Source organism: Hoplias malabaricus, chromosome 12 (assembly GCF_029633855.1).
Source record: "Hoplias malabaricus isolate fHopMal1 chromosome 12, fHopMal1.hap1, whole genome shotgun sequence".
In the NCBI taxonomy this organism is placed as follows: Eukaryota; Metazoa; Chordata; class Actinopteri; order Characiformes; family Erythrinidae; genus Hoplias; species Hoplias malabaricus.
The window spans coordinates 20,080,551-20,107,302 of record NC_089811.1 but is presented as its reverse complement, the minus strand read 5'-3'; the positions used below and the strand labels follow the sequence as shown (position 1 = coordinate 20,107,302).

The 26,752-nt window shown below is 37.3% G+C and overlaps 1 protein-coding gene across 2 annotated transcripts; it reads left to right on the top strand.

The window, feature by feature from the left end:
• Positions 1 to 9,791: 9,791 nt before the first annotated feature.
• chaf1b (chromatin assembly factor 1, subunit B) lies at positions 9,792 to 26,504 on the top strand. 2 transcript variants are annotated; one of them, XM_066686816.1, is made up of 14 exons: positions 9,792 to 9,868; positions 15,438 to 15,570; positions 16,718 to 16,850; positions 17,440 to 17,560; positions 17,866 to 17,969; positions 18,112 to 18,208; positions 18,316 to 18,400; positions 22,229 to 22,322; positions 22,447 to 22,516; positions 22,661 to 22,752; positions 22,992 to 23,151; positions 23,254 to 23,781; positions 25,765 to 25,853; positions 26,068 to 26,504. In XM_066686816.1, the coding sequence occupies exons 2-14, from the start codon at positions 15,445 to 15,447 to the stop codon at positions 26,226 to 26,228; spliced, it is 1,860 nt and encodes a 619-aa protein (XP_066542913.1). In that variant the 5' UTR covers positions 9,792 to 9,868; positions 15,438 to 15,444; the 3' UTR covers positions 26,229 to 26,504. The 2 variants fall into 2 exon arrangements, with proteins under 2 accessions (XP_066542913.1, XP_066542912.1); XM_066686815.1 differs by lacking the exon at positions 9,792 to 9,868 and adding an exon at positions 13,925 to 14,034.
• Positions 26,505 to 26,752: the final 248 nt, after the last annotated feature.

Genomic DNA, 26,752 nt, shown 5'->3' with positions numbered 1-26,752 from the left:
TGCATGCATGTTTCCAGCAGAATTAAATTCTTACAGAAGTGGAATTCAGTCTTTTCTACTTATTACTTGGTGTTAAAATATTTTGACAAAATATTGAAAAAGCAGGTTTGTGTCCCATCATTGCAGAACCTTTGCAGAAGAATTTTATTGCAAAGTGCAATTGACAGCCGTTAGTTCTCCATCAGCACAACCATGTTGACCGCCAACATATCAACATTTTTTTCTTTCTTTCTCTCCCCTTTGATTGATAGCACTTTCTATTCAACTATTCTTGCTATGGGCTTGTATATAGACTCTTTTGCAATTTGTTGGTTTTGGATAGGACAAATATAAATATATAAAATCAAATATAAAATTGATTCCATTACTAATTAAACAAATACTTAATGATTACAACAAATGCCATGATTTCTGATCTATTCTTGTATTTTGTTAATCCAGAACTGCAAATTCTAAATTCTAAGGAATTGCTGTTGCTGTCTGTTTAGTTCTAGAAACCCACTTTAATGTGTCCCAGTGGTACTAAAGCTCCATCACTCAACAGTTGTTAATTGCGTGACAACAAAATCCTGGCAGCTTTAATATTAATATGCCATACATAATGACATTTATTTATCAAAATTTCATAAAGTGCCAATTTAACCACATGTAATGATAAAGTAACTACTCATCAGAGTCATGAAACAAGCTAAGATTTAAGTGCAGTTGATGAATCTGCTTCAGAACATGAAGCCTACCCGTGATATTTACATAAAAACCCTAATTTATGCAGATTTCTCAGTAGTGAACCAATGTAAAGAATTCATTCTGAAACTTCTGAATCAATAGCTGTGCTCTTAGGTAATAAATAAGGTAAGAAATAAAATATCTTCGATTTAGTTCTGACAGAATAATATGATTGCATAGTAGTTAAGGTAATCGAATTCAATTACCTTAACTACTATGCAATCATATTATTCTGTCAGAACTAAATCTAAGAAATTTTATTTATTTCACATTGTTCAGTTATTGTAATTTTAGTACATTAAAACTTGGTCAGTAGGAGGAACTTTGCACTCACTGTTCAACTTCAGACTCCACCTAAGAGCACAGCTATTGATTACAATACAATAACTGCATGTTTTTGGACATAGTGTATGTACAAACCGGAATCCAGAAAAGTTGGGACACTAAACAAATGGTGAATAAAAACTGAATGCAATGATGTGGAGGTGCCAACATCTAATATTATATTCAGAATAGAACACAAATCATAGATCAAAAGTTTAAACTGAGAGAATGTATCATTTTAAGGGGAAAAAAATGTTGTTTCAAAATTTCATGGCATCAACAAATCCCCAAAAAGTTGGGACAAGGCCATTTTTTACCACTGTGTGGCATCCCCCTTCTTCTTACAACACTCAGACGTCTGGGGACAGAGGAGACCAGTTTCTCAAGTTTAGAAATAGGAATGCTCTCCCATGCATGTCTAATACAGGCCTCTAACTGTTCAATCGTCTTGGGCCTTCTTTGCCGCACCTTCCTCTTTATGATGTGTCAAATGTTCTCTATAGGTGAAAAATCTGGACTGCAGGCTGGCCATTTCAGTACCCGGATCCTTCTCCTACGTAGCCATGATGTTGTGATTGCTGTAGAATGTGGTCTGGCATTATCTTGTTGAAAAATGCAGGGTCTTTCCTGAAAGAGATGACGTCTAGATGGGAGCATATGTTGTTCTAGAACCTGAACATAGTTCTCTGCATTAATGGTGCCTTTCCAGACATGCAAGCTGCCCATGCCACAAGCACTCATGCAACCCCATACCACCAGTGATGCAGGCTTCTGAACGGAGCGTTGATAACAACTTGGGTTATCCTTGTCCTCTCTGGTCCGGATGACATGGCGTCCCAGTGCTCCATAAAGAACTTCAAATCATGACTCATCTGACCACAGAACAGTCTTCCATTTTGTCACACTCCATTTTAAAAGACCCCTGGCTCAGTGCAAAGATCTGAGCTTGTGTAGCTTGCTTAGAAATGGCTTCCTCTTTGCTACTACTGTAGAGTTTCAGCTGGCAACGGCAGGTGGCACGGTGGATTGTGTTCACTGACAATGCTTTCTGGAAGTATTCCTGAGCCCATTCTGTTATTTCCTTGACAGTGGCATTCCAGTTTGAGGTGCAGTGACGTTTAAGGGCCCGGAGATCACGAGCATCCAGTAGAGTTTTACGGCCTTGACCCTTACGCACAGCAATTGTTCCAGATTCTCTGAATCTTTTGATGATGTTATGCACGGTTGATGACGATAACTTAAAAGTTTTTGCTATTTTATGCTGGGTAACACCATTCTGGTATTGCTGCACAACACTGGTGGAATTGGTGATCCTCTTACCATCTTGGCTTCAGAGAGACACTGACACTCTGAGAAGCTCTTTTTATACCCAATCATGTTGTCAATTGACCTAATTAGTGTTAATGGGTCTTCCAGCTGTTCATTATATGCTCAATTTCCTTTTTCCAGCCACTTATTGCTACTTGTCCCAACTTTTTTGGGATTTGTTGACACTGTGAAATTTTGAATCAACATATGTTTCCTTTAAAATGTTACATTTACTCAGATTAAACATTTGATCTGTCATCTATGTTCTATTACAAATAAAATATTGCCATTTGCCATCTCCACATCATTGCATTCAGTTTTTATTCACAATTTGTTTAGTGTCCCAACTTTTTTGGAATCGGGTTTGTACATGCCTTTCAAAGATATGCACAAAATATAAGGACACACCTCCTTAAATGTAAGTGCTTCATTCAGTCAAAATGCCACAGGTGTATAAAATTTACCAGCTAACCATGCTTTTGCCAAGCATTGTTTAAGAATGGGTAATTTCTGTGTTCACTGATTTGAGCATGGTTTTATAATAGGATGACTCTGTTGTGACAGTTCTGTGAATTATCTTCCCTAGATATTCCATGTTCAAATATGAGTGGTAATATTGAGAAATGGAAGCATTTAGGAACCTCAGCTATGAAGTGACAGACCACATAAAATTACAGAAAAGTGTCACTGGGCACCAATGAACACAATCACTAATACTCTGCTAACTAAATGAAGAAGTCCCAAGCCTCTGGCATTAAACCCAGTACAAAATGTCAGGATCTTTATGGGTTTCCATGGCTGAGCAGCAGTAAGTTATGGAGTGAATTTTGTGTCAAACTTTTTACAATAGCAAAAATATATCTGCAAGCAAAATTCCTAGAATCAATAGCAGAAACTATATATTGTGAATGAAAAAAAGAAAAAATACATCAAAAGTATATTTTTAAATATATACTTGGTTATATTTTTATATTGATTTTTGATTACATTTTGCCAGGTTTTGCTTTCATTGTTTTTTTTTTTTTTTTATTGTTCTGGTCAGGTCTTTTGCTTATGGAATCCCTCTTTGCTTCTGTCTTTTTTTTTTGGTTCTGAGTTCTATTTCAAGTGTGGGAGGGTCTTAGAGGAAAGCGTTCAGCTTGAATCTTCATTGGTCACCGATGGGTGCTCTGAAACCTAGCCGCACCCACTCAGCAAGCTTTCATGCGTTTTCAAACATGGCGGAAAGCAAAGACTGGCAAAATACAAACAAAATCATTATCAATTTACTGCAAAGAGTAAAAAGGTAACTATGTATATATTTAAGTGAGATATCTATATGTCCTAGTTTTAGCAAATGCATTAGGCTCAGTGCCACATAAACCTATGCGGAAAGCCTTTTAATTTTTCCAGGTGCCAGTTAAGGTTACTAGGTTTGTCAAAGCATATTTTGAGGACATTTAGTTTTGCTTTTGTACAGGGTAAATTGTTACGTCATGGCAGCAGTTAGAAATAGATATAATGGCTGGATGTACGATTTCACCATTATCATTTATGATGGCGATGAAGGTAGTAATCAGGGCCTTTAAGTGTGTCGTAGGCAGGGAGAGGTTGCATAATGGTACTCGGCTTCCCGCATTCAGGGCTTATGTGGATTACATGATGCCCCTGACAACTACTGTGCCTTGCACATGGCAGTTGCTGGGGAAGTTAAATTATAATCAAAGTTGGCTAGGTTGAAAGCTAAACTGAGCAAGTCTAGAAGTCTGTTGATTGTCAAAGGAAAACTTGTACAGGAAAATTTTTGATGGAAGGAAAAATTATTCCTACAGTACTGGAGAGACCAGTGAAATGTTTAGGTAGGTGGTGTAGTGCCACACACTATTGGGTCAGGTGATTCGTGGAAAGACTTTTAGTAAGGCCACATCACCAGAGAAAAGGCAAATGATGATTAATAAATTAGATTTATTTGTGATCAGGAAGAGTAGACATGATGCGCAATAGCAGCGTCACAGGCAAAACAAGGCCAGTGGCTTCACTGGGAGGATCTAGAGAAGACAAAAATTGTGGGCAATGGAGGCAAGTCATATTAAGATTTTGCTTGGAGCAAATGATGTCCTTCCAATTCCACTAAATTTGGACAATAGGTAGGTGAAGAACCTAGTTGTATATTATTTACAGGGGTTGGCACGCTGAAGCATATTGTATTAGCTTGTTAGGTTAGTTTGTCGCAGGGGAGGTATACATGGAGACATAATCATGTGCTAAGAGTTTTATCATGTTTGTTGAACAGGAAACATTTAGGGGTAAATGTATTAACGAGTGGTTGTAGTAATATAGTGATTAGGTTTGTGCGTGAGGGTGAACATATTCAAGATTGTGCACAGCCTATAAATATTGGTAGATGGGGTGAAGCATGAGACTGGAAATTGGTCGTGGATGTAGGAAAAATCTGCAGGTCCCAGGATGCGTTGCAATAACTACACTGAGGCCAGAACTGGTGGCACTGAGCATGCATTAACGGTGCCAGTAGGGCTAGGTACAGCCTTAATCCCCAGGGAGGCCAGTGTGAATTTATGGTTGTTGATGGTTAAGTGTGAGGTAGGATTGTAAATCTGGTGGGAGGCCAGACTTCACTGTTGAGCCTTCTGGAGGTTGTGTTGGCTTAATTCATCGAAACACTGACGAGGGGAGGTGCCTACCTGATGACCTTTGTGAAGAGCTAGTGATGCAGTGGGTGGTTTGGATACTCATGTGATGGGCTCAGTGAGTAACTGTAGATGTTAAGAGTAGCTGGTTGCTGATCGGATCATAAACGACCACAGCAACCTTAGGGTGTAACTCTAGGACTGGAACAATAGAAATTATGTGGCTGCCGGTAGGAAGTAGGAAGTGAGGTGGGCTCTATGTAAAGCTCTAATGGATTGGCATATGATATTTTACATCTTAACTTGTGTATGATTATAATATATAATATTTTTGATATAGTATTTCTGTTTTGCATTCATAATATTACTTTCCGCTCTTGAGTCTAGGAATTTTGCTTGCAGATTTATTTTTGCTTTTGTAAAACCTTTGACACAAAATTCACTCCATAGTAAGCCACATCATCAAATCACAAGGCCAAGTGTCAAATGAAGTGGTGTAGTGCACACTGCTACTGCAGTCTGGAGCAGTGGAAACATTCTATGGAGTGATGAATCAAGCTTCTCTATCTTGCAGTCTGAAGAACCTGTTAGGCATGGTGAATACCAGGAGAACATTACCTTACTGGCTGCATTGTGCCAGCTGTAAAGAGATAATGCTATGGGAGAAAAAGCACTATATTGTTATTCCTCATCTTCTTTTATTTTATCATTATTATTATTATAGTTGAGTGTACACTCAGTGATAAACATTGACACAATCAAATGTGTGCACCCACACAAAATCACATGAACACTCATAGAATCGCATACAGTTACACATTTATAATACTTTATTTGGATTTAACATATAAAATACAATATCATATAAAACCCAAATAATGGTTCAGAGTCATTGCACAGTTCATAATTAAATTCACAGTATGCATTTCTCATGGAGACAGATGACAGCGTCTTCTCCAGATAAACAGACTCCCTATAACTGCAGAAACAGAACAATACTTCACTATGTGCTTGGCCTTCTTCTTTCCCAGTCCTACAATCCGTAGGCCACGCACACACAGCCTGTGCACGTTCCCTAAACTTCCAAACACCAAGGCAACTACTTTACAGGATTAGCCACTCTCATTAAGAATCTCCATCAGTGGCTGATACTTTAGGACTTTAGAGGTGTAACACAACTCCATATATCCATCGTAAGAACATCCAACTTCCACAATCATCACACTCCTCCTCCCTTCATTAATCAGAACAATGTCGGGAGAATTCGGACAGCTACTAAAAACGACCTGTGACCTCTCCTGGTTCAAAGATAAAAACTACTCTACCTTAACCCTTTCATTCACATGAATTGCCGTTTTTGAACGACACATAGATACAAACTCCTTACTTAATAAATGTACAATTCGGTCATGTCTAAGAATATAAAGTCCTTTAAGAGCTGGACAACCGTTCATGACGTGTGCTACAGATTCAGGCTCTTGATTATCGTGCAATAAACAATAAGGTTTATGCTGTAACGGATACCAAAGAGACAGATTAAACTTTGTAGGTAACACTTGGAGGCGAGCTTTAACTACAAAGCTAAAGAACTGTTCATCAAGTTCAGAGCTTCCCAACACAACATGAGACACTGACTGATCCACAAAAGGCAAACATGCTAATTTGCCTTGTAAACGCAGCTCCACCCAGCGCCGTCGCAACCGAGACTGAGACATTCAAGACCTCAGTTCTACAGTGATCCATATTCAATTTCTTAAATATCCCATTGTCTTCCATCTCTGCCTCCACACAGACATTTGAATCTTGTATCAGTTCATCACTAACCTTTACTAACTGACCTCTACTATCCCTCCAACTCAGCTGTATATGAGCCCTGTTACAGAGATCATTTAAATCAGGCCAGTCTGATCATACTCCAAATCCACTCACATTCACATCCAACTTCCCATTCAGCTTCTTCCTAAATCCCAGAAAATGATCTTCTCCTTCTGCTGCAGTCGGGATCTTACGCTTAGTGAAATCTAAAATAAGTGTAGCTCTAGCCAGCTGTTGAACTGCTAAATCGTCATTATTCAACATCCGCAGCAAATGACAAATCCTAGTTGCTACATAGATCCACTCAATATTTGGGACCCCTAGTCCACCTTCCCTTCTTTTATGAAACAAAACACATCTTGTTGAATGAGAATTTAAACCTATCCACTTCCTCACCACATCCACTGTTTTATTATTCATCTCATCCAAAGTACATTTTGGTATGTGAATGATAGCAAACAAGTGCTGCACATTAGCCAGTGCAACTTCGTGAACAGCTTGCAGTTTCATAACCACAGGTAAAGGTGAGGAAGTCCAACCTGGAGGTGAAGCTTTTTACAATGTCCTTTATTTGCTTCTCCCATTCTCCAGCAACATTAAACTGATGTCCTAAATAACTATAAATTTCATGCCTTTTGTACACTCTAATCATCTCTCCATCAATAGTAAATGCAGGTGGTTTATCACTTTTAGCTCTATACCATCTATACCCCCCACTGCGTCTTTCATAGAACACAGCGCACTTTGAACTCTTTATCTCTAAGTGAGATACCACTGCAGAAACTTGTCCGTACACATTAGCATGTTTCTGATGACACTCTCCTCCCTCGATGCCAACAGCACATCATCTGCAAAACCTTGAACTGGGATCTCCTTACATCCAAAGGAGCACATTGACAAAGCCACTTAATCCACTGATTTATGGCGATGATAAAATTAACTGCGCTCCAAGGACATCCAGTCTTTATCCCTATGTTAAGTTTGATTGGCTCAGTGATTTGATTTCCACAGATCACTTGCAGAAATGAGCTGTTGTATACATCTCTAATTATGTCTACGTATACTCTTGGTACATTAACTTCTTCCAGCGATCTTATCATTATGTCATGGGTTAGTGTGCCAAAAGCATCTCTAAAGTCCAAAAACACAGCATAAAATTTTGCAGATTCATGCTTAAAATCATCAATTCCAGTTTTCAAACTGAAGACATGCTCATTCATGCCCTGTCGATTTATATAGGCTTTTTGATTTGGGGATAATAATCCTGTCTCCATCAGCCATGGTAATATACGGTTGAGGATACATTTCATAAAAATCGTATAAATAGTAGGAAGCAGAGAGACATCCCTCCATGTAGTCGGGTCATTGGACACATTGTCCTTTTTTGGAATCCTATGTATAAGAGCACCCTTCCAAGAGTCCGGTACTTTCTTATTAATCAGACAAACATTAAATATTTGTTTCACTATTCCACAAATTCGCTGTTTATTAGCTTTTATAATTTCATATGTGACACCATCTGATCCACTAGCTTTATTCTTTGGAAGGCCCTTAATCACACTTTCAATTTCTTCTAATGAAAATAGGGAAGTATCAGGCTCCTCACTTGGAAGATTTAGATCTAACAGTTCCTTCCACGGAGGACTTCCATAGTTCTAACAGGGTTCACAGTCCTGATATTTCATGCAGTAATATTTATAAACATGATTCACATCGCTGGCACTGGGCACTGTTTCTGGGTATGTGCTGTTATTAAGAACAATCTTTATAGCCTTCGATCTCCTAGTCTTCCACATGTAGGCTAGCTCATCTTTGCCTACCTTCCTCGGTTCTCTTTGTCGTCTCCCTGCCGTTACGTTCTTAAAAGCCGGTTGGATGACTTCTCGCGCGTACCGTAACTGATTCTCCACCCAGTCACTTAGTGTTGCAGCTGTAGGGTTCCATAGAAACGCCGTACACAGCGGTAATTTCCTCAAGATCCGAGCAGTATATTTCATCAAAGGCATTCCAAAGGGTCTCCCGTCCTTATGACATGCCGAAAACGTTCCATTTTTAACAAAAAGCCTGCTTAGAAACGTTATTAGTCTATTCCAGTGTGTGGGCTCACCCAGTAAAAACAACTTTCTGGTCCCCGTTGAGCTGTTTAGTGTCTAAAGTCCTCCTAACTTCTCTCTCCAGGGACTGAAAACACTCCCATTCCTGGTTAGAAAGTGTCCGCACATAGTTTGTAAAGTCTATTTGAGCATGTTCGGATGCGCCAGGTTTCAGATGTAAACAACTTAGCTCATGGACAGGCCGCTGTCGTATCTGTATCCTGCCGCTTTTTAAAACCGCTTTAAAGGCATGCTTTAGTGCGGCTATCAAGCACATTGCAAAAATTAATCTTAAAACTGCCATCAAGACTCTTTAGCTGCGTTTTCGACGGCAGTTACGACACACACTCCCACATTTACAGACATTCACACACTTCCAGCTCTTCTCAAGCACTATGTATTTCCTTCAGGAAATGCAAATCTAGTTTAAATTATTGTGTGTATCTGCGACTTGTTTCAGTTCTTAGAACCATTATGAATTAACAAAATGAATTTATAAAGTTTAGTTCTAGTCCGCAGTGAGTATTATTCATTCATATTACACAGTTTACAGATCTATAAATGTCATTAATCACTCCAAACTGAGGGTGAGAATCAGCTGCAGGTTTATTTGACAGTGTTATATACAGTGTAAATTAACAATAATAATAATAATAATCATAATAATAATAATAAATGGAATTTTTAAAGCACTTTTCAGTAACCCAAAGACAATCACATCCACGATCAAAACAGAACAAGAAGAACAAATAATGCTGCATAACACACAATGCTACAAAAGAGGAAGGGTAAAAACAACATGGGCTAGTCAAGAAACAAATTAAATGCAGCCGCAAACAGGTGTGTTTTAAGTTTGGATTTAAATAGCGATAGAGATGTTGACTGTTGAATTTCTGGAGGGAGTGAGTTCCAAAGGTGTGTTTATGTCTGGAGAAGGCTTGATCTCCAAGACTATGCGGCTTGGAAGGGGGAATGGTGAGTAAACCAGCTGAAGAATATCTGACACAATACATGAAGCGAGGCAGATTGCCAAAAGGCAAATCCAAAAAACAAAACCAAGTATCAGGCAAAAAATCTGAAAAAATCGTATTTAAGAGACAGGGCTCAGAATTGCAGAACTAGCTCAAACAATAGGCATCTTTGCAACTATGAAACAAAACAGAGTTTAAAGGAATTCTATGTAATATTTGTACCTTAAAAATACAGCTTCAAAATTATTGTGATGATTTAATGAGCTGTAATAGAGCCACTGTCAACGCTAGTCTTGACATCTATATTTTTCCTTTAACATTTTTATTCGTTCTGTCCAAACTAATGTCTAAGGTAATCTCTGTTGAGGAAACTGCTGCTGTCTGCAGTCTCTGTAGTGTGGAGGAGTATATTTTTGGATTTTCTCAGTACAACTTGATCCGTGTTCGTCTGACTGCGGACCAATCACAGTCATTGCAGTCTGCATCGACGCAACACATATTTAGTTACATTTCTGGAGAGGTGCAAGTCACGGTGTAGGGTCCAGTTCGATGTGTGCCCTACCGTGTAGGTTCGATGCAAAAACATAATTTGGGCTTAATACTCAGGAGATGGCGACCTCTGTTGATTTGAGAAACAACTTGGGTGTATGTGACTGTTGATATAACATTCATTGTAATTCATCTTTGGCCGTTTCTGTTGTGTTCATGAGTGTCAGACTAAGTAATGACATTCTATTAAAAGACTGGTCAACTAAGAGTAACACTGGAGTCTTTTCATCTACAATGCATTTTGTCCTGTTACAAAAATGATAATAGGACATTAGTACCATAATTAATCATGGTAGTTTTATTTTCGATATTTAAGTGCACTTGAAGGTAAATACTTTTGTACATTTACTCAAGTGGAGCTCTATTTTGAGGATTTTACTGGAGTAATGTTTTACACTGAGTGTCTGTACTTTAACTCAAGTACATGGTTTGTGTACTTTGTCCACTATAGTGTATTCATGCCATGGTATGTATTTGTACGTGAGTCCCTTGTGTTATGGTCTCTCATGTTCCTTATCAATACTTTTTGAATGTTTACTTTTATGATAGCTGGGCTGCTATATACTGTTCCCATTATTAACTTAAATCCTCTAGTTAGCAACTCCGGTAAAGTTGGTTTCATATTCGCATATTCAGATTTCTTTCTTCAATAGCTCTCAAACGGTGCATGCAAATGACTTAATACTTGCAAAGTATTGTTTTTGGGATGCAAGACAAGCAACTACAACTCAGTTTATGTCAGAAATGTTTGCCATTTAAAAAACACGAAATATATTGTTTTCTATGGGCTGCCGCCATCTCCGCGAGAGCTAAGGGACCGTTTACAAACTACACTACACAGTAAAAACGAAGGTGACGAACCTCACACATGATGTATGCTACATCTCCTACCTTGATAAATTTAACCATTACTGGCCCGTGGTGATACATTTTTCATTACAAATTTCAATAGCTTTTGAACCTTTGATGATATTGTTTTTAAACAAATTGTATGTGATCAAGTGCCATCCACATGACGTACTACACCTGTTATTTTGGTAAATTTAACCATTGCTGGCCCGTGGTGATACATTTTTCATTATAAATTTCAATAGCTTTTGAACCTTTGATGATATTGTTTCAAAACAAGTTTTATTTGATCAAGTGCCACCCGCATGACGTACTACACCTGTTATTTTGGTAAATTTAACCCTTACTGGCCCGTGGTGATACATTTTTCATTATAAATTTCAATAGCTTTTGAACCTTTGATGATAAGGTTTCTAAACAAATTGTATTTGATCAAGTGCAACCCACATGACATACTACACCTGTTATTTTGGTCAATTTAATCCTTACTGGCCCGTGGTGATACATTTTTCATTACAAATTTCAATAGCTTTTGAACCTTTGATGATATGGTTTCAAAACAAATTTTATTTGATCAAGTGCCACCCACATGACATACTACACCTCTTATTTTGCCAAATTTAACTATTTCTGGCCCGTGGTGATGGGTTTTTGAAAATAAATTTCAATAGCTTTTGAAACTTTGATGATATGGTTTCTAAACAAATTGTATTTGATCAAGTGCAACCCACATGACATACTACACCTGTTATTTTGGTCAATTTAACCCTTACTGGCCCGTGGTGATACATTTATCATTACAAATTTCAATAGCTTTTGAACCTTTTATGAAATTGTTTCAAATCAAGTTGTATTTGATAAAGTGCAACCCACATGACATACTACACCTTTTATTTTGGTCAATTTAACCATTGCTGGGCAGTGGTGATGGGTTTTTGAGAATACATTTCAATAGCTTTTGAATGTTTATTGAAATTGCTCAGAAAGAACATGTAGCTGTTTGAATGAAGTAATGGTGGGGTAGGCAATAATTTGAGCAGCTTTTTTAACAGGTTTTAAAATATTTTTATTGACCAACTGTCAATATTTTGCAGAATGTAAGTATATACACACAAAACAACAGCAATAGTTATAATCCAAAAAAATTACTTTCAATGTAAAAATTAAGTTGTCTGACTCATGAGAAACATAACTTTTGCCAGAGGTGTACATACAGTAGGTGTATGCAAAATGTTGGTGTATCCACAGGATACATTTAAAGAAAGCTGGAGCAGACATTCCCATAAACAGAGACTGTTTGTCTGTAAAGGGCCATTGTGGATCTAGGACATTGTCCAAGACAAGTAGCAACACATCTCATGTTATGCATTACATAAGGTAGTCTCTGTTTCTGGGAATGTCTGCTCCAGCTTTCTTTAAATGAATCCTGTGGAAACATCAACATTTTGCATACACCTACTGTATGTACACCTCTGGCAAAAGTTATGTCTCTCATGAGTCAGACAACTTAATTTTTACATTGAAAGTAATTTTTTTGGATTATAACTATTGCTGTTGTTTTGTGTGTATATACTTACATTCTGCAAAATATTGACAGTTGGTCAATAAAAATATTTTAAAACCTGTTAAAAAAGCTGCTCAAATTATTGCCTACCCCACCATTACTTCATTCAAACAGCTACATGTTCTTTCTGAGCAATTTCAATAAACATTCAAAAGCTATTGAAATGTATTCTCAAAAATGCATCATCATGGGCCATTAATTGTTAAATTGACCAAAATAAGAGGTGTAGTATGTCATGTGGGTGGCACTTGTTCAAATAAAACTTGTTTAGAAACAATATCATAAAAGGTTCAAAATTTATTGAAATTTGTAATGAAAAATGTATCACCACGGGCCAGAAATAGTTAAATTTACCAAAATAACAGGTGTAGTATGTCATGTGGGTGGCACTTGATCACATACAATTTGTTTAAAAACAATATCATCAAAGGTTCAAAATCTATTGAAATTTGTAATGAAAAATGTATCACCACGGGCCAGTAATGGTTAAATTTATCAAGGTAGGAGATGTAGCATACATCATGTGTGAGGTTCGTCACCTTCGTTTTTACTGTGTAGTGTAGTTTGTAAACGGTCCCTTAGCTCTCGCGGAGATGGCGGCAGCCCATAGAAAACAATATATTTCGTGTTTTTTAAATGGCAAACATTTCTGACATAAACTGAGTTGTAGTTGCTTGTCTCGCATCCCAAAAACAATACTTTGCAAGTATTAAGTCATTTGCATGCACCGTTTGAGAGCTATTGAAGAAAGAAATCTGAATATGCGAATATGAAACCAACTTTACCGGAGTTAAGTAGCAACGCCATGGTTCTGAATCAAAAGACTTTCCCTCTTTTATGTGTACAAGCTCTGTGAGGTTTTACTGAGGTTGCCAAATCAGTGGAAATATAATCTTCAAATCAGCACTTGTTATAAAGTCCTTACCATACTGTGAGATAATTACATTCAAACTAAGAATAAAAGAAGACTACAATAAAAATAACAATACAAGTATAGTTTTAACATTTATTATTTTAATATCAATATTATTACAATTATTATGTACTCACCTAATAGTCGAAAAGACATTTGTATTATCTGGCAACCCAGAAGGACCCGGATATACAGAGGGAAAAAGCAGCGCGGGAAAAAGTGGTGTTTTGGTGCAGAGAGAAATTAAAGCGAGGCTTTCACACAGTGCTGAATTTCGTTTTATTAAACATACGAGGTATGTGTTTAAAGTCGTTTTCTACGAGTTTGCGTGTTGTCTGTTTAAACTGTAGTATATGAAGCAGTTCTCGGGGCTATTGTAAAAACTGACCGTCTTTAGAGGAGTAGGTAATGTTTAATGTACTGAGGTATGTTTACTGCAGGAGAACCCATCGGCTAAAGCTAAAGCAACTCCTTTTATTCCTGCGCTTCATTAAAATAGATTAAATATTTAGATCCTCTAATAATACTCTAAAACAGTCTGTTAAATGTTACAACTAACGTTACCCAAAATATGTCACAACCTGTGATTGCAGTTAGCAATAATCGTTGATAGAAAAAAAGCTCGCATTTCCATTTTTGTTAGTAATACTTTTGTTTTTCGCAGCAGCTTGTTTTTGCAACTGCACTTTACGTGTAAGTTATGAGTTGCGCAACATTTTTTAATGACTAACACTTAAAGTTATTTTTTCATGGAACATTTTTGGTAATGCATTTTTGTTATTTTTACTCTGGCGTCTAAGATGTTTTTATAAACATGTCTAAAATATTATAAAGATGTCTAGTTTCCATGTTCTCCCTGTGCCTGCGTGGGTTTCCTCTGGGGTCTTCGGTTTCCTCCCACAGTCCAAAAACATGGTGGTTAGGTCCAATTGGCTTCTCTAATAACTGTCCTGGTGTGTATGTGCATGAATGTCTGTATGTGCCCAGATATGGATTGGCGCTCTATCCTGGGTTGAAACCCTAGTGCCCGATGCAGTCCTCCAGGTGGACGCTTGTTCCTGGTTGAGAGTATGCTGTGCGCATTTGGCTGCCGCTTCCCACCAGTGTGTGTGTGTGGATTGAATGTTAAGTGTTGATTGCAAAGTGTCCCTGGATTTCTAGAAAGGCACTATACAAGTGTATCGTTAAATTTAAAAAAAAGTAATATTTTAAGTTTCTAAAACTTTAGATCTTAAATATTTGAATAATCTGACCACTGAAACGGTATTCATCTTAAGGCCATCCATCCATCATCTGTAACTGCTTATCCAATTTTAGGGTCATGGGGGGTCCAGAGCCTACCTGGAATCATTGGGCGCAAGGCGGGAATACACCCTGGAGGGGACGGCAGTCCTTCACAGTGCAACACAGACACACACACACATTCACTCACACACTCACACTTTTGAGTCGTCAATCCACCTACCAACGTGTGTTTTTAGACTGTGGGAGGAAACCAACGCGGACATGGGGAGAACACACCAACTCCTCACAGACAGTCACCCGGAGCGGGAATCGAACCCACAACCTCCAGGCCCCTGGAGCTGTGTGACTGCGACACTACCTGCTGCGCCACCGTGCCGCTCCTTTTAATTTAATAAATCCCATTCCTCTGCATCTTCTGTTCATTACTTTTCACAAAAGTGTTTTGTCTGTTAGTATCAGGATGAAGGTGATAACGTGTGAAATTGCCTGGCACAACAAGGAGCCGATATACAGTTTGGATTTCCAGCAGAATGCAGAGGGCAAAATTGACCGTTTGGCCACTGCTGGGGTGGACACCACTGTGCGGGTAAGTGAGCTTCCCTCGATGTGGTATACTTTTTTCTTTTTCTCACTGTTAAAGCCTACTTTCGCTTACTTACTCTTCTTCACGTGAATCTCTTCTCTTCTTGGTCCTGAAACTAGTATCTTTATGCTTTTACCATATTAGTTGTTACTCTAATGTCAATCTGGGAAGTAAGTTATACCACCTAATGCTATGACTCATGCATTTATTTTTTGTTTTTAGAGGTTACATTGCAACATTCTTAGTTTTTACCCATCAGAGATAATACTACTATTCTAGATTCTCTTTTGCAAATTTCCATTTTTGCTTCCAAAAGCTGCATATTTCCTTCAATGTTGTTGGTAGCTTTTTACGGTTGATTTCCCTCCTCATCCTCATGTTTATTTCTTGGACCCAAAGTTTTTTTCCTCAAGTTAGAGATCCCTTTGCTTGCTGTATTTACAATTATTTTAGTACACTTTCAACAAAGTAAATCAGAAAAATATTGGCCTGTTAAATAATATAGAGAGCCTGTCACTGTCCTGCCATTGTCTCACCCACTAGATGGGAAACTGTGGATTTGATTTTGAATAGATAGAAATGCAATTTGTTTTCCTCAATCTACACTTTAACACCCCAGTGACAATATGAATACACAGCTTTTTAGAGAGTTGTAAAAATGAATTAAAAATCTTAAACTGAAATCTCTTATTTACAAAAGGATTTTACAGAGATGCCGTATAATCATTTTTTTCATTACCATTTATTACCCTGGGCAAAGGGCAGTGAACATGACAATGTGACCTCTGGAATAACTTATTTTATTCTGTAAGAAACATACAGTTACAACAACATTTTCTGGTTACGTTGTATGGACTTTATTTATTATTGTTTTTGTATTAATTTTCTTCTTTTTTTCTTTTATTAAATTACCCAGGGGATGAGCCTGCATGTTAAAATGTAACTATCCACTCCAGTAGACATCATGCGTGAACTGGCAGTCTGGATTAACAGCATTAGGAATTGTTATATATTTATTTTAAAATGTTTGCATAATAAATATTTTTCATTACCTAATGCTGTAAAATACCAATTTATGGCATAAATCCCTTGCAGTTGCATGCTTCGTGTTACCTGAAGTTTTTTCAGGATTCTGTTCTCTGTTCTATAGATGTGGCGTGTGGACAGGGGGCCAGATGGAAAAGCTGTTGTGGAGTTTCTTTCAAATTTAGCAAGACACACAAAAGCAGTGAATGTGGTGCGTTTCTCCCCTTCTTCTGAGATGCTGGCCTCTGGGGGAGATGGTAAGAGTACAGTGAAATCCCACTATTAATCATTCCTGATTCTGTAGATCTGCCACCCTGCAGAGTTAATTTTGTTCAGCACAATCCAGTTCTTAATAAGTATCATATTGAATGTTTTCAGATGTAATGGATTAATGTTTCAGCTAAACATTCCAATGACACTACCTCTCCCAATAAGTATACTAGCAGCTAACTGACTTAATTAAATTATAATGAAGTGAATAATTTATTTGATTAATTAAACCCAAGATTCCTGCCGGCCTTCTATCTGTGTAATGTATCCAAATCATAGTAAACTAAGCACCAAAAGTAAGGAAATTTGTGTTTGTAGATTATTTCTTTGTTGTAACATTGCTTCTTGGCAATAAATCTTATACCGTTGAAAAGCCTGTTAATTTCCCCTTTTAATGGCGCCACATTTGTAATGAACATGCATTTGTGGGATGAGCAGTAGAGCTAAGGATGTGGGTTGTGCCCATGCAAATATGCCAAATCCTCTTCATGTTTCCATTCATGTGTATGTATATATTATGTAGTAAAGAGATCTGTAATACCAACAACTTACTCTTCAATTTTTTTCTTTATTCAGATGCAGCTATACTACTGTGGAAGCTGAATGACAGCAAAGAGTGTGAACAGACCCCAACTTTCCAAGAAGAGGAGGACACACAGCTTAACAAGGAAAGCTGGAGTGTAGTGAAGACCCTCAGGTTCTCTCATTCTCTCATTCCATTTTTCCATCGTCATAAATGTTACTGGTTTTATTTTCTGTCCTTTTTAATTTATTGTATGACCTAGCCACTGGAATGCATTGTGTTGCAGTGCTGGCCCCAAAGCCGGGATAAATAGGGAGGGTTGCGCCAGTAAGGGCATCCGGTGTAGAAACTGTGCCAGATCGACTGTGCGGATCATGGTTGATCCACTTTGGCGACCCCAGACAGGTGCTGCTGAAAGAAGAAGAAGATGATGTGTTGATAAAGAGGTTTTTTTTTTGTTTGTTTAATTTTTTTTGCAGAGGACACATTGAAGATGTCTATGACATCTCATGGACTAGTGATGGAAATTTCCTTGTTTCTGGTTCAGTGGACAACACTGCCATCATGTGGGATGTACAAAAAGGTACAACCTTCAATCACAGGGGTTGATGTATATTCCATTCACTGTATTTTAAAGTAATTTATTAAAACCATCTCAATTTTAGGGCAGTTAAAATATTAGTATTTGACTGTATTGACTGTAATGTTATGTTGATGTTATTCAGGTCAGAAGATGGGCATTTTTAATGACCATAAGAGCTATGTGCAAGGTGTGGCTTGGGACCCTCTAGGCCAGTACATCTGTACACTAAGCTGTGACAGGTAATGTGTGCTTGTGTATATGTATTTTCTGGCTTTACAAGAGCTGAGCGTCTAATGCCTATTTTGGGCTACATTGTTGGCTTTCTTGGTTTGTTTTTCTTGTCTAGGGTAATGCGTGTTTATAGCACACATTCCAAGAAGAAAGCTTATATTGTGAGTAAGATGACATCAGGCTCTGCTGGAGAGGGAGAAGTGAGTATAACTGTTATTTCAGCCCTTAAAAACAGGGAGGGGGCGTTGTTATGGGATTTCGTAATTGCACTACCAGGTGATAAGTAGCTGATTTATATAGACATAGAATCCATTATCATTAATTATTAGACACACACAAATCCACTGATGGGGGACCTCTGCAGAATTTCGTAGTGAATTTAAACTGGTAGAATGTTCCAAAATCATTCACTAATGGGACTTGATTAATTAACTTTTGTTTGAGCAATTAAGAAAATATACATTTCAAATTAAAGCAGGTATGTTTAATAAAAATATTAATAATTAAATAAAAATAGCCAAATGTTCCTCCTGATAACCTTAAAATCTTATAAAATTTATTTGAATGTGTGTTGTTTTTAAGAGGTAAACTAGCTAAAATACAGGCAGAATTTTAAACTTACTTATGTTTAGAATTAGACTTTTTCATTTTCTAGCAAACAATGAGACACAGCATGGATTTTTCCAGTATAGTTTTTCTCTCACTGGATGATCAGAAAAGTCACACAAAATGAGAGTTTTGTGGAAGCATCCTATTCACAATTCAACATGCTCTGTAGTCCAGGACTAGGCTTAAACATTGTCAGTTCAAGTGCTTGGAGTATTCGGTATGTTCCACTTTCTGAGTACACTATAAAAGTCACCTCTTCAATTCTTTTAGAATTGTTTGGGTTAAAGACCAAAAGAGAAATTAAATTTACAGGGTTTTAGAGAATGCTAGGTTTTCCATTATTGTTAATTTTTTACATTTTCCCCAAATGGAATATTGTATGTTTTTAGATCAGTGTTGTTCATTTAAAATTAAATGAAATGCATTTACAAAAAATATTTCACCAGCCAAGTGTCCAAACGCCATAAAGTCTAAATAGTGTCTTATAGCTCACAGTATTGTCCCATCGCTAAAAACATGCTTCATGTTTACCCCAAATCTAAGCTACTTTTAATGAACGTTGTTTGATCATTGCTTGGCTGTAAGTTCACTCTCACTTCCCTCTTGCTCAGTCTAGTGTTCTAGTCCCACAGTGTAAACAAACAGTATGATTGGCTTAATTCATTGAATACATGATACAGGCTGAAGTATTTCCATTACCTGGGAAATGAAGCCTAAATAAGGACGTTGACATAAATATCCAGTGTTTTCTTGCTTAGTAGATGCTTAAATGGACAGTTTTTTTTCTGTTATTTTGGGTTTATATGGTTTAGCCAACATTAGATAAAGGATTTGTACATTGAAAAGTTGGTTTGTTTATTGGTTTGATTATTTTATCTTTAACAAGGCTGCAATTACAAGAATGAAAGCTTGTTCAGAAACATTCTTCCTTTAAAACTGTTTGGTTTTGTGTATTTAATAAAAGTGTAAGTTTAAACCTTTTTTATAGTTTAATGTCTGCATTAGAGAATAGCAGGCTACAGTTTTGCTTAGCAGGTGTCAAGTGCTATCACTGTCAATTTCTTCCTCAGCAGTTTTCACATCAGCATCTTTTGTTCAGGTGACAGTAGCATATGAAAATGGCATTGATTTTTATTTTGGTGACAGTGGCATATGCCTCTGTTTTGCACATATGCCGATGACATTGACATCCGTTTTGTGACGTTGGCATATACTCCACTTCATTGTTGAACATCTGCCAGTAGCCTAAGTTTAGCTAGGACATGGGTGTTTAGGCTATAACTAACACATATATGCTACTAGTATGTAAACGGACCAAACAAGTAACATGCTACAAACATAGCATCCCATATTTGCACACATTCCACTGTCACTGTTTTTATGGACAATTGAACTACAAGCTTTTCCCATTCTAATATCACAATGTGTGTCTGTGTCATGGCACAGGAAGACGAGAACTGAAAGTAATTTATAGGTGCCAGTATGGCAATCTTTAACAGATATCTACAAATGAGATTTGAGTAGTGACAATTATATTTTGACTACCACAATTTAAGATATCTGCACTTACAATCTGACCAGTAGTTTAAGATAACTACAGTTATATTTTGACCAGTCAAAATGTCTTTTAAGATATATCTAATGACGTCAGGGAATTCATCATCTGATGAGTCATAAATCCTGAATAATATTAAAGATATCTCAAATTCAAATTTGACTAGTCAAAAATACATTTTCAGATACATGAATAGTAGTCATTGCATGTATTATTCCCCCCATGTGCCGCAACGGTTGCCAGGTGTGGCTATTTTAACCGAATTGTAACCAAAGCCACTTACATCGTAATAACACCAGCCGATGCTCCATCAATAAGAAATGTTTATTATAAAAGTTTATTTACATGTCAGGGACTGGGGGAAATACAGAAAAAAAATCTACAACCCTGAAATTGGCTTCTTATTCACCAGCTTCTATTCAGATATTCTGTTCTACCTTAAATGTTGAAGTAATTGCATTCCATCGCCAAAAGTTGGCATGACTTCCATACCGTGGAAATATTACATGTTTGGCTTATTTTTGTGGGCATTATCTCTATGAAGCAAGCCCAAAAAGGCAACTACACTTTAGAAAAAAATAGATATTTCTAATTTACTTTTTGAAAAGTCATAATTTAATTGTAGATATCTGAAATGAAAGTTTAAGATAGTCAGTAATTAATTTCAGATATCTTGAATTGGAGATTTTATTGAACTCAATGTTAAATTAGACATCATTTACAATAGTCAAAATGTAATTAAAGATATCTCAAATTGTTATTTCACCTAGTCAAAATATAATTAGAGATATCTTAATTTAGAATTGTGTCTAATCATAAATGAATTGCAGTTATCTATAATGTAAATCCATTCGCACGTTTTAATGTTAAAAAGGCTTGCCATAGCGTTACCTGTACGTAAGATGTCAATGTCACTGTCACACTTACTTAAGATGCCAATGCCTTTCCATGATATTGCACGGCAGCAGTGTGGTATGTCAACGTCTTGGAAGTTGTGGTTTTGAGAAGTGTCATATACCCTTAAACTGGCACTACAGATGAGGTGTAAATTGTGCCACTGCGATGTATCACCTTGCCACTAGGTACTGGCATCTATAAATGACTTTCAGTTCTCTGCTTTTTGTGCCTGTGGACTGTGTGCAAATATGGGATGCTATGTTTGTAGCATGTTACCTGTTTGGTCCGTTTACATGCTAGTAACTTAATATGTGCTAGTTATAGCCTAAACACCCATGTCCTAGCTAAACTTAGGCTACTGGTAGATGTTTAACAATGAAGTGGAGTATATGCCAATGTCACAAAATGGACGTCAATGTCATCGGCATATGCGCAAAACGGGCATATGCCACTGCCACCAAAATAAAAATTAATGCCAATGGCATATGCCACTGTCACCTATATGTAAGGTGCTGATGTGACTGGCATGTGCCAGCGTCACCCGGGCGTAAGATGCTGATGCCTTATTATGTTATTATTGCCTCTCGGAATTTAACCAGGCCTGGGGAAAAAAAATCTCTGCCTTAAATGTTGCTGATATTTTTTACAGCAAGGAATCTGCTCTAGAGACCAACTTTATTTTAAACTGTCATTGTCTTTCCAGGATTTTTGTGCTGTTGTCATGTTACAAAACTGTACTGACAAGAAAAGGCTCTATTAAGTATTTACAACGGCATAAACCCATTTTTCCTGACACTCTGTAATTAACAATTTGAATTGTTGTACTGACAACTGTAATTTAGTCTGCCACTTTTTAGTGTTTATTTATTCAGAATTTACTGTGAAATGTGTATTAAGAAATGTCTGTTTTGATGAAACTTCACATGACTACAATTTTTTTTTACTTATTTATGGAATATCATGGCAGGTGAAGAACTACAGGATGTTTCATGATGACAGCATGAGATCTTTCTTCAGGCGTCTGACCTTTACACCTGACGGATCATTCCTCTTTGCTCCTGGTATGTTTGTTAAATCACTGCACTTAATAGAGGGAAGCAGTTTACTTTAGAAAACTACATTTTAATATATGTGACACTGAAAATTGAGATTCTTTTATTGTAATGACGTTTTGTGTATTTTCAGCTGGCTGTGTGGAAGCAGGAGAGAATGTTACAAATACAACTTACGTTTTTTCCAGGAAGAGCTTCAAAAGGTGGTGTAGTAGTAGCATATGCTTATTTGCCCAGACAGTGTTGTTTAATTTAAGACAAAAGTTTTGTTTTCCCTTAGTATTTGTTCAAAAGGTTGATTTTGTGTGGGTTCTTTTTTGTTTGTTTATCTTATTTATGCGTGTCAGACCAATAGCTCATTTGCCTTGCCCGGCTAAAGCCACTCTGGCTGTACGCTGCTGCCCTGTATACTTTGAGCTCAGAACTACGAAAGCAGAAGGTGAGGCTCTTCCAATACGTTACAGATTGTGCATTTTGCAGTTAGTGCTGGATGTGTGCATTTTGAGTGACAAATATCTTTGGCCAATCAGGGCTCTGCAAAGTGTACATGTCACATTTAGTACCCTGTTACCAGGTACAGAATTATAGTAGAGTAGGTGTGATGCAGTAAAAAATAATTATTTGTCATTCTTTTTTGGTCACTATGCTTTAAACATCAACATCCTTTCATTCTTTTAGATGGATCACTGAAGCCACTGCCCAACACATTCCAGTTGCCCTACCGGCTGGTGTTTGCAGTAGCTTCTGAAGACTCCATCTTTCTCTACGACACACAGCAGACACTGCCGTTTGCTTATGTGTCTGGTATCCACTACCACACCCTCAGTGACCTCAGCTGGTACAAACACTCACACATACTGATATGCAGTGCTCACTTTATGCTAATGCTCATTAAGCATCCTGGATACTGATCTTTATTATTCTCTTGTTTCTTTCTCAGGTCTCGTGATGGATCATTCTTGGCTGTATCATCCACAGATGGTTACTGCTCTTTTGTGTCTTTTGAGGAGCTGGAACTTGGAACCCCTTTGAAGGAGCGTCCCCCACTGGACATCATCACCCCAGTCAGTGCCAGTGAGAAGAAGGGCAAGCGAACTCCATCTAGTGGTCGAACATCTTCACCTGTGCCTCGCACCAACCCGTCCATTAATCAGGAAATGGAGAAGGTTTCACCAACCCCTGCCCCTTTAAAGATCACCAGTGCCTCTGTCGTGGAAGAGAAGCATACTCCGCTAGGCATCAAGGCCAAACCACAGCCCAGGCGAATCACACTCAATACCCTGGAAGCCTGGAGCAAAGCCAACACTGCAAAATCTCCTGCAACCCCCATTAGAACTCCTACCAGCAGCCCCAGTTTGCACAAGTCTGCACCCTCCACCCCTCTTTCCACACCCAAAACGGCACCCAGCACTCCTCTTGGACCCATCAATAGCAAAAACACCACAACACAGAAGGGACCCACTCCCAGGTACAGGAGTAAATCAGACACGTTTAATTGAGCATTCCATAAAGCAAATATGGAGTGTAAAAAATTAAACTCTCTCATTGAAGTGAAACTACTGGTTTAGTACAATAGCTGTTTTGAATGAACACTCAGTGTGAGTTGTTTGCATTCTAATTGTTGAGTCATATTCATGGACAGGGTAACGTTGCAGCCAGGGACAGGAGGGCTTCTGTCAGAGGGCCAGTAACTTACCCAAGTGGAGGTATCTTGGGGTTTTGTTCATGAGTGATTTGGAGAGTTATAGTGAGATTGACCACAGGTTTAGTGTAGCATTTGCAGTATTGGCATACTAAGACCATTTATGCCACTGGTATAATGAAAATATAATGACATAATAATACAATTACACCCTTTTAAAGAGCAATGTATTTTTAGCAAAAACATAGTTATTAAGATTATTCTGACAGTGCAATTGGAATATAACAAAAAATTATTTATATCCTAAATAAATTAAATATAAACACGGCTCCAGGACAGTGTCCTTAAAAAATAAAAAACGGAATAGAAAAGAGCAAGTGGTTAAAATATTAATAACGTTAACTCTTATGTAAACAATCACATAAGTAATCAATGATACTGATTTCCACAAAAATTAAGGAAATGTCCATAATGTAATTATGTTGACAATCCTGTTTAAGTTGTCATGTGAACAATATACTCTGATTTGAGATCACAGTAAGGTCCAGATATCTTACCCTTTTTTTTTTATAAATCAGTTTAAGAGAGCATGTTCAATATTCTTTCTCCCCACTGCATGTTTACTCATACTGCAATTTCTTTTGGATTTATCAGTCTCTGGTGAATGTGTTGAGTCTCCCACACATTAAAATTGTCTCATTTTTCTGTATCAAACTAAATTTTAATATCACTCACCTTGCTCTCTAACACACTTTCTTTCCAAGAACAGGGCTTGTTTAAAAAAAAAATAATAAAAACAAATCAAAAAATATATGCTGCTTAGGTGGAGCTAAGTTTACAAAGATTTTTGTCATGTTCTGTGGGATTATTGGTTGTTGCAAAGCAGTAATCAGATTAATGCCAGGTTCATGAAAACCTTTATCTGATTCCTAAGTGCATGTAAACTCGTTTATCAGACTACTTACAAAATCTGATAATGTGCAGTTATCTGATTATTAAGTGCACGTAAACACACTCAATGTCAGTCAGTTGTCTAAACTGTAACAATCATTTAAATTTTTTTGTTGAAGTTATGTGCCTTAGTATAAGGAAATCTTTTATTCATTCATCAGGTAATAAAATGTCTAACCAACCCATCGAACTACAGCACAGATGTAGTTTTCCCAAATTCACACCCCACCCCCCTTTCTTCCTTCTTGATGTTTTTAAACTTCCGGCAGTTTAATGTGCATTTTAATACCTAGTGATGACAGCAGCAAATTGGATATCGGTGCATAATATTAGTGTACAATTGGTCCCCTGTTAAATGGTTCTTTCAGTTGGTGTGTTGTTTTGTAGATGGCTATCATTTGGAATGTGATGCAAAGCACCTATAAAATATCAGCATTTTTTATATAATTTTCAATTTTTTAATTATTTATGTTTTTAACCCCCATATGCTGTACATGAAACTTTTGTTTCTGTGTTAATACTACTAGGGCATTGTACACATTTCCCATTTTAAAATTAAAAAGGTTTTAAATTTAAGGCCAATGGGAGGGTCTTTTGTATGTATAAGGGCTTTTTTGATAACAGTCTAGCTTAATCATTAACTGTTCTCATTAATGGTAAAAAAATGTTTGTCCATTGGAATATATCTTCAAATATATCTGGCGGAATAGATTTGGGAACCACTGCAACTGGCTATAGAAATATTAACTGACAAAGAGTATTATATCAGGTCTTTGATAAAGGAGTAAATGAAAGAATTAAAGAACATTCTGATTTAAAATTATTAAAGTTTCTCCTGTTTGTTTGGGTTTTTTCCAGGCGAATTTCTTTGACACCAGTTCTCCCTAAATCTTCAGCTTCATCTCAGACCTCCATCACTCCAACCTCCACTGAGAAAGCCAAACATGGTTAGTCAGTCATGATGAATAGCCTGCTTTTTACAGCTGTCTCAGGATAATCACCCTCTGAACAGCACTCCATGTGACAGTATCTTTATTTTTCCACTGAAATTTGCATGTGTGTGTCTTACTACACTTCAGGAAATTAGAATTAATTTTGTATGTGGTTGAGTGTTTGGTTGTATATGTTCATGTTTTAATTAATTTTTTTTATTTTCTGTAGAGAGGCCGTCTCCTCCCAATGACCCAGTGTGTAAACCACCTGAATCCAAGCGACCCAAAACTGATGAAGCTCCAGCTCAAACAGATAGTGTCAAAACCTCTGCCCTAAACAAGAAGCCCTCAGTGGATGAGGAGCTAAGCAGAAAGCCCATGGAATCCTAAATAGCAAGACCACCTCATACTTTGGAAGAATTTTTTCCAATGAGCTTGGGGTGCAGAAGTGCATGGATACGTTTTTAAAATTCATCATCTATACAAGCAGTTCATCAATATTCTATTGACCCCAAGAGTTGTAAAGACTAATACACACAATCAGCATGTCATCGATGATCATCTGCTTGATTTTTATATTTTTGTTCCCCTAAGCTACTTAGTTAATCTATTTAAGGAGAATATGTATTACTGCTTAAAAAGAGCTGTTCATCAATAAATGAGCTGGAAGAGATTTTGAAGGCTGGAATTCCTGTTTTGGTTTAAAATGAGTGACCAAGTTCAGCCGTGTGCCCACGTCTTAATGATGGTAGTCTTGGCGTATATCTCTCTCATATACTCACTCATTTGTGCGAAAATACTGATTCTGAACAGAGAGGAACACTTCATGTGCCTGTGGTGCCAACAAACCATAGAAGGAAACAACGTGAAGCCATAATGGCTTGATTAGATTTGCAGGAATAGTTAGGCCTAAT